Source organism: Sinocyclocheilus rhinocerous, unplaced genomic scaffold (assembly GCF_001515625.1).
Source record: "Sinocyclocheilus rhinocerous isolate Xijiao unplaced genomic scaffold, SAMN03320098_v1.1 scaffold1499, whole genome shotgun sequence".
Classification (NCBI taxonomy): Eukaryota; Metazoa; Chordata; class Actinopteri; order Cypriniformes; family Cyprinidae; genus Sinocyclocheilus; species Sinocyclocheilus rhinocerous.
This window is the reverse complement of record NW_015650016.1, coordinates 62450-71740: the sequence shown is the minus strand read 5'-3', so window position 1 is coordinate 71740 and position 9291 is coordinate 62450. Positions and strand designations below refer to the sequence as shown.

General features: G+C 36.0%; 1 protein-coding gene across 1 annotated transcript in view; it reads left to right on the top strand.

Moving 5' to 3' along the window:
• Positions 1-9291, top strand: part of LOC107711342 (CD276 antigen-like) — a 59026-nt gene that overhangs the window by 20273 nt on the left and 29462 nt on the right. The window contains exons 3-6 of the mRNA XM_016516328.1: positions 1062-1409; positions 8373-8393; positions 8523-8602; positions 8891-8995. Coding sequence (XP_016371814.1) covers positions 1062-1409; positions 8373-8393; positions 8523-8602; positions 8891-8995 — 554 coding nt within the window. The remainder of the gene's footprint in view (positions 1-1061; positions 1410-8372; positions 8394-8522; positions 8603-8890; positions 8996-9291) is intronic.

The following is a 9291-nucleotide window of genomic DNA, read 5'->3' as shown; positions in this document are numbered from 1 at the left end:
ACTCTCACACACACACACACTCACTCACTCTCACACACACACTCTCACACTCACACTCTCACACACTCTCTCACTCTCACACTCTCACACACACACACACACACACACACAATAGGGCAAAATGAACAAAATGTCAACTATTTTATCGCACATCTGTAATCTGAAAAATATTAAGATAGTATAAACATTAACATCATTATTTTCTGTAAAGCTGCTTTGATATGATGCATATTGCGAAAAGCACCATGCAAATAATTTTAATTTGACTCACACACACAACAATCACACCTTTTGTGACCCTGGAGCACAAAAGCAGTGTTAAGTCGCTGGGGTATATTTGTAGCAAAAGCCAAAAAAACATTGTATGGGTCACAATTATCGATTTTTCTTTTATGCCAAAAACCGTTAGGATATTAAGTAAAGATCGTGTTTCATGGAGATATTTTGTAAATTTCCTACCGTAAATATATCAAAACTTAATTTTTGATTAGTAATATGTTTTGCTAAGAACTTCATTTGGACAACTTTTTTCATTTGGATTTTCTCAATATTTAGATTTTTTTGCACCCTCAGATTCCAGATTTTCAAATAGTTGTATCTCGGCCAAATATCCTAACAAACCATACATCAATGGAAAGCTTATTTATTCAGCTTTCAGATGATGTATAAACCTACATTTCGAGAAATTGACCCTTATGACTGGTTTTGTGGTCCAGGGTCACAAATGGTTTTTGCATAAGTTCTACTGGATGATCCTAACCAGATGAACCTTGACTTTTTGATATTTGCAGTCCAGTTTCAATAAAAGCTCTTTTTGCTCTGATGAGGAAGTTTTGAGCTCTGAAACGTACAATATGTTTTCATTATTCATCAAGCTGTTTTATCTGACGAGATCAATGAATGTATGATTCCTAATGCCTGTGCTCTCTCTCTCTCTCTCTCTCTCTCTCTCTCTCTGTGTCTCTCTCTCTCTGTCTCTCTCTCTCTCTCTCTCTCTCTCTCTCTCTCTCTCTCTCTCTGTGTCTCTCTCTCTCTGTCTCTCTCTCTCTCTCTCTCTGCAGCTCTTGACGTCCGTGTCCCAGAATCCCCTGCGGTGGCTCTGTTCGGGTCGGACGCCGTCCTCAACTGCTCTTTCTTGGGCGTCTCAGAGTTTAATCTGTCTGATCTGAGTGTGTTCTGGCAGCTCTCGGACACCAAGCGTGCCGTTCACAGCTTCTGGCAGAGCCGCGATCAGCTGAGCGATCAGGAGGAGCGCTTCTCCAACCGCACCAGCCTGTTCCCAGATCAGCTTGTGTCCGGAAACGTCTCACTGCTGCTGAGGAGAGTGCGTGTGGCGGATGAGGGAAGCTACTCGTGTTTCGTCAGGGTTCAGACGTACGGCAGCGCAGCCATGCTGATGCAAGTCGCAGGTAACCAATCAGAGAGCTGCGCCTCAAATCACACAAATATTCTCTTCGTCAATCTCTGTTAAACTGTAATGTATTGCTATGAATTTCCAGCATCATTACTCCAGTCTTCAGTGTCACATGATCTTCAGAAATCATTCTAATATGCTGATTTGCTGCTCAAGAAACATTTCTGATTATTATCAATGTTGAAAACAGTTGTGCTGCACAATATTTTTGTGGAAACTGTGATGCATTTTATTTTTCAGGATTCACAGATGAACAGAAAGTTCAAAAGAACAGCATTTATTTGAAATAGAAATCTTTTGTAACATTACTGTGACTTTTGATCAGTTTAATGCGTCCTTGGTGAATAAAAGTATTAATTTCTTTTTCTTTTTTAAATCTTACGTATCTCAAACTTTTAATAGTAGTGCATCAGTTTCCACAAAAATATCAGCATATTAGAATGATTTCTGAAGATCATGTGACACTGAAGACTGCAGTAATGATGCTGAAAATACAGCTGCGCATCACAGAAATAAATTACAGTTTAACAGATATTCACATAGAAAACAGCTGTTTTAAATTGTAATAATATTTCACAATTTTTACTGTATTTTCGATCTAATAAATGCAGCCCTGTTGATCAGAAGGGACTTCTTTCAAACACACACAAACAAATCTTCTTTCAAAAACATGAAATAATAATAATAATAATAATTTAAAAGATCTGTCAGCAGCATTTACAGTCAAAAAATAATTTTGACATTTTCACTTATTTTATTTTTTCAAGGAAAAATCCCACTTACAGTAACTCACAGAGTTTCATATTTTGTTATAGCATGAATTATTCAGTAATAATGGGAATTGTTTTCTTTATGTTGTAATGCCTAAAAACCTAAATTAAATCTATTTAATTTAATAATCCTTATATAAAGTGGCCGTGTGTCTTCAGAAGTCTAGGATTAAACCGCTTGATTTTTATATGGATTATGTTTACTGACATTTTATGAAGTTATTGAAGCGTTGGCTCGAGCTAATTCTCTCAGATTTCATTTCAAAATATTATGGTAAAATATCAAAGAAATGCAATTACCTTGCCTATTCATTTATTTTATATCTTTCAAACATATTGGGAAAAAAAAACAATCCTGTCAGCTGTGGTTGTCAGAATAATTATTTAAAAAATACAATAAAAATGTAAACATATTTACAGAACAACCTGTAAATTTTACAGTATAAAACTGTAATTTACAAGCAGTATATCCTAATATACAGAAGAATATACAGAATATACAGAAAACACTTAAATAATGCAATACACTTTCATTAAACAACAGAAGATGTAACATAAAACCCAAATATGGTTTTACTTTTCAAGTTAACAGCAGAATAAGCACAGAACACTAATTAAATCAAATGTGCAAAAAAAATCAAAACAAAATAAATAAGACAAATCTAAAACTAGTTAACCTCACAAATTGGCTGGTCGTTTGCTGGTGTAATTCTGCTCTAAGTGCCTGATTGTTGCGTTTTTTTTTTAAATAAACCGAGGAACAAGTTATTTTCTGATGATCGACAATTTGCCACAAACGCTGTCAATAGAGCTTAAGCCGTATCGAACCCGAGCGGTGCTTTAATCTAGCAAATAGATTCTATATTCTCCTATAGAATACATATCATCTATATGAGACGGCAGTCCAATATTCATAACTGAGATATTATTGCTCGGAACGGATGCCGGATATCGAAGCACTGTTATTATGTTCTGTATATGTGCTTTATAGTAATCTGTGTTATTATGCGTTAGACTTCCGGAGATCGCAGGCTTGGTGTTTGATTGATGTTCAATGCTGGGGAAAGTTACTTTTAAAAGTAATGCGTTACAATGTTGCGTTACTCCATAAAAAATAACTCATTACGTTACTTAGTTACTTTTTATGGAAAGTAATGTGTTCTTACTTTACTAGTTACTTGAAAAAAGTAATCTGATTACGTAACTGGTGTTACTTGTAATACGTTACCCCCAACACTGTTGATGTTGTTGCACATCTTGAGGATTGGTCATAAAATGCTTCTGTGAAGGCCCAATAATGAGCACGATCATGTATATGCGATTCTCACGACGAGTCTGATCAATATCCAGTCGTATCGATTGCTAGTTAAGTGATATTAATGCTCCGCGGTGCACCACTCCTGTCTGCTTCTGTACGTCTAATGAAGATTAAACAAAAACTATCGTGTCATTTTCACTGTTCTACATTATAATGCTTAATATTTATTAGCAGGATTGTTTTGCGCTCACATTCAGTAAGAACTGCAGCGATTTCTTCTTGAGGAGATTTTCAGTCAGCGCTGCGGAAGTGTGTCATCTGTAATGGTTATATCCTCATATATGGTTTATGTGACACTTAAAGGACTAGTTCACCTAAAAATGATCATTCGGTCATCATTTACGTTACAAACCTGTATGACTTTGTTTCTCCTGAAAGAAGGATGTTTTGAAGGATGTTAGTAACTAAACAGTTTTGGTCACCATTGACTTACATTGTGTGGACAAAAAAAACAAAAAACAAACAAACGCTTTCTCAAACTATCTTTACGTTCCACAGAAGAAAGAAGGTCATATAAGTTTGCATGACATGAGAGTAAATGTCTTTTTACTGAAAATGCTAAAGCTTATTGATTTTGCTCACACAGGATATAAATACTTCCCAAAAAAAAAAATATATAAAAAAATAAATTTCTCATTATGCTGTGTTTATACAGTATCTTACTAAAATTGAACTTTGCCAAAATTATCCACAAATAATGCTTTTTACACTCAAAAACTGATGTGCATAAACTAATCAATGAGACCTGCGGTCAGTTAGTTCCAACAACAACAAAAACAATACAATACAATCTGTTCTAATTGACAGAAAACAAGTTGATTAAAAAGACTGAATCTAATATTTGGTGATAATATAGCATGATGAAAGATTGCTAAGCATTCATTCATTCATTCGTGCTGCAATACATGCAACATTTAAAATAGTTTGTTCAGACAGTAGTTAGGGCAATATTGATGGTCTACCATTTTCCCCTCAAATTATGGATAAAATACCCCAAATTGTGGATAAAATGTAAAAATATTTGTTGTTGCTGTTTAATTAACATTAAGAAAGTGCTGTCACTTTAAGACACTAAGTACGTTCAGCCGGCTATGTCTGCTACAGGATACTTACCAAGCCGGGCATTTTGACATACTTTTTGTGTGAATTTGTTCATTTAAACACAGTACTTCAGAGAGAGCTTAATATTTGCGTGTGTTCTGAGACGCAGGTTCATGCGCTTCGGATGAGCACACGCACAAATCTTCTCACTGCGCGGTCAAGCTCGCGTCCTCTGGCTCTTAAATGTTTAAACTGGCAAAGCTTAAATGAGTTTAGCTTAAACACAGATATCAACGTGTGCTGTTCAGGTCTCACCTGTGCCCGCGCGCTATCAGTGATGACGGAATAAATGCTCATATTCCAGCATACAGATGCGTTGTCAGATTTAAGTTGAACCGCGGTCCTAGCGCGTGCAGAACCGTGTGTGGAGAACCGTACGGTTCGATTTTTGTATATATATTATTATTATATATTAGGCATAATTAATATCATGCTTTATATATACTTTAATTTGCACTTATTTTGAAGAGGGACAGCAAGATTTGTATAATATCTGATTAATCACTGAAATAATTTCAGTTCAGTTGTTAGTTTAATCTCTGGAGTCTGTTTCTTCTGTCCGGTCTTGAGTTGATCTGTGGGTCGTCAAACAGACAGCAGCTAGAGGTTAAAGTCTTCTTGGCATCGGTTCCTTCACAGCCGTCTGATTGCTTCTTCTCCCATCGTCCCGGCGCACTACTTTAGTGTTTGCTGAGTTGTGATTGGCTGTGGGAATAAGACGGTCTCCGGCGCGCTGGTTTCTTCATCTGCCGGCGCAGTGCTCACCCCAACACAAACACTTTACGAGCTGCCGGTTTCCCAGAAGCATCCCCGTGTCTGCAGATGATTTCCGTCTGATCTTGAGCCATGTGTGTTTTATGCTGAGCTCCTAGAATGTAATTAACAATTTAATGGGAATCATGTCGAGCCGGTCCCCAGGTGAACGCAGCGGTAGATCGCTCTGCTTCTTGCCCTCACTCGCTTCAGCTGCTTTATCTGCAAACTCTCCGTTCTGACACTGAAACAGGCCCTTCACGTGGTTTCTGCGAATCTGATGAGTTTTCATTCAGCCCATCTGCTGCTTTTGTTCAGGCCCACACATTATCACAGTTTATTGGCTATAGTTTAGAGAATGGTAAATAATGACAAGAACTCAGAGTTAAACTGTGTCAGAACAAATTCATCTGGATGATGTCAGATAACACTGAAGCAAGGTCAAAGTGTCTGAATAATTTTTGGTCCCAATTTTTTTTTAATCAATTGTACTGGTTGTCCACTGTATGAATAATTTTTGGGTTTAATATGTCACAGTTTACTTTATTTTGCTCTCCTCACTGACATAAATGAACTATAGTGTCATTAAATAATATTTAATTATATTTGAATAAAATATATTGAACAGTCAATGTACAAGAGGACCCTCAAAATGCACTTGAAGATGTCCCTATTCAAGAGCATTGTGTTTTACTTGTCTTTCAACAGAGAAACAAACCTTTCTGAATGGCTCTCAATCATGTCATTCAGCTCTATAGGCCCATTGTGCCGTCTAGTGTACTACACACACTCGCGACATCTCCACGATCGCTGGTGTTAGCGAGGCAGAGTGACGCGCCCTCAATAAATGATAACATTCTTATCTTTCATGCTAAAAAAAGAGTGACCTGAGAAACATGGAGGAATGCAAACATATGAGATGAGTTAAGATGAGGACGAACTCAGAGTCTGGTGCGTTTTTTAGTCGGCTGGTGTTTTTGCATTGATTTCAGATGGATTTATTAATTTGTTATGAAAATAATCTTTGGTTTGTGTCCATCAAGTTACAAATAAAGAGAGAAAATAATCGAATTGAATGAAGCATGTTTTATTTGTATATATAAAATTAAATTATTATATACTTAAATAAATTATTATATTATTTGTGAAATAATGATATATATTAATACAATCAAATCCCATATATATATATATATATATATATATATTTTTTTTTTACACTATTGTAGTTTTTATTAGTATTTTGAAGTAGATTTATTTTTATATTTTCAGTTTTAATTTCCGTTTTTGCTTAATTTTTAGTCATTTTGTTGTGTACTTTTGTCATTTTTATTTTATTTATTTTTTATTTATTCATGTTTGTTTTATATTACTTTTAACGTTTAATTTATTTTTATTTTAGTTTCACTTTTAGTTTAGTTTTAGTTGTTCATTTATTTCCAGTTAGTAGTTTTAGTGCATCAACGTAAACTTTTATTTTATTTTATTTTATTTTATTTTATTTTATTTTTAATTAATTAATTAATTAATTACTTAATTAATTTTTTTATTTTTTTGTTTTGTTTTGTTTGAAATGGTTTTAATAACAATAACAACCCTGCTCTAGACCACCGGTCGGGAGTTTGCAGGTATGTGTTACAAACACTAACTAGTCCTCTTTCTACTAACACACTAACTACTCTCTCTCTCTCGGTCCATCAAACGTAAAGTCTCTGACCAGAACTGTAATTTATATGCAAATGTCAAAAGGCTAAAAAGGTCTCTTAAGCCATAAAACCCCAAAGATCATGCATGATCCTACGCAGACGCTACACTATTTTAGCATTTTTAAAACTTTTTTAAATATATATATTTTTTTATTTAATTTAATTTATTTTATTTTAAGTATCAATGTTTTAATGGTTTTAATTTTAGCTGTAGTTATTTTAGTGCATCAAGTTAAACTAAAAAAAAAAGAGAAATGTTGATACAACTTGTTGCTGAAATAAAAAGTTTTTTTAAATAGATGTTTATATTTTTTATTTCAGTTAATGTTTATTTTATTTCAAGTACAAACATTTATTTATTGATTGATTGATTGATTGTTTTAATTAACTATAATGACCCTGGACCCAACCAAAGGAATATTTTCACAACTTTTTTTTTTTTTCTTTTTCTGTTGACCTAAACATGACAATTGTGTGTCACAACTTTTGCTGTAAAACACAGAAGGCATTATTTAGTAGACTGTTCTTTTCCATTGGGCAAAAGTCATTAACTTTCACTCATCCTCACACAATCTTATCGTAGGGCTTTGACTGTTGCGATACCTAAAGTTCCTCACTGTGAAAAAGAGCAGCTTGAACATTCTGCTAAATATCTAAAAAGCTTAAAGGCAAAAGCTCATATGGGTCAAATGGTCATTTCTGGGTGCACTTTCCCTTTAAAATCCTCAATATTTTTACAATTGCTCCAGATGAATCGGAAGTCAATTAAAATCTCCGCTGCGATGGCTTCCCTCATCTATTTCTCATTGCTGCTCGCTGCCAAACCCAAACGGGGAGGAAATAATAAATTGCTCGACTATGGTCCAATAGTTTTCTCCCGTTGTTAAATGAGAAAGTGGATGATGATTTCACAGATTGCTTCTTTGAAATGGCCGTATGTGGATCATCCTGACTTCCAGCAAGCATCAGAATCCATGTGCGAGCCGAGGGATCTTGTTTGATATGAAAATGCATTTGCATTTGTTTACAGCAGCTGCTGTATGCTCAACAACTTTGGTAATTAATATTGACCTAGCCGAGCTCCGTGCGGTTCGCTTGCTTGTTTTTCTCCAGCAAACAAGCGTGCAACCAGGATTCACTTTGAAACAAAACGCGCCGCATTTAGGACTCGTCAGAAATAAATAGTAAATATTTATTGCAAAACCTGAAGAGTGTTAAAAGCTTCTGATCTGTTCAAATCTAAGCTTCGTGAAAAAAAAAAACATCCATGAAGTTATTGAATAGGAGACAAGTCTTTTGTATCTCAACAGGAGCTCAGAACGTCCTTCTAAGTGAGACGTTTAGGCCTTTCTTTCACTGAAGAGAGGAAAATCCGTTTAGTATTCAAAAGAGAGTTTTCTGGGAGAGGACGGGACTCTAACAAGCCCGTTAAAATGTCACACTTCTCTCCAAATTCCCAGTGAAAAATTACAAAGTAGTGCAGACGTGCCCCGAAATGAATGAGAGAGGCAGAGAGAAAGAGGAGTGGAAGAAGACGTCCGTCAGGCCGTCTGTGAAAGGTTCAGAAAGAGAAAATGAAGTGCATATATATTAACTAGAAATGTGTGTGAATCCTGAGATGATCTGAGCTCTGCACAAACCCACCGTTACGTAAGGATGCTTCTCAGTTAATCTGCAGCTATTGACCTTGAGCTGGTGTAAGAAAGAGCTGCAAACACTGAGAGAAAACAAGCACACTTACAGATGGAGAGAGCAAACGATGAGCAGACCTCTGACTCCAGCGGCAGGAGCTAATGAGTTAACTTCCCTGTTTTTCTGCCTGTTTCAGAACGTGGAGGATTTCTCGCTTTCTTTCAAACAGCTGGTGTCTCTGTCAGTACAATGGCCTCGCTTTAAAAGTCCTTCCACATGTCAGCAGCTCAGAGAACGGCAGGTGTGTGTGTGTGTGTGTGTCTTGCATAACATAGAGAGGAATCATCGCTGTCCATCTCTCTTTGCTGCCACAGCATTCTGGGTAAAACCTGTGAGGAAAATACAGAAGGAGACAGAGGCAGAGAGAAAGGCGTGAGCGGTCAATAGACTGCCGGAGTGAGTTGGGAGGGAGCGGCGCAGAAACTCGGATGCTTTGAAATGTAGCCATGGTGATTTTGCAGTGAATAATGTAGCCATGGTGATTTTGCAGTGAATAATGTAGCCATGGTGATTTTGCAGTGAATAATGTAGCCATGG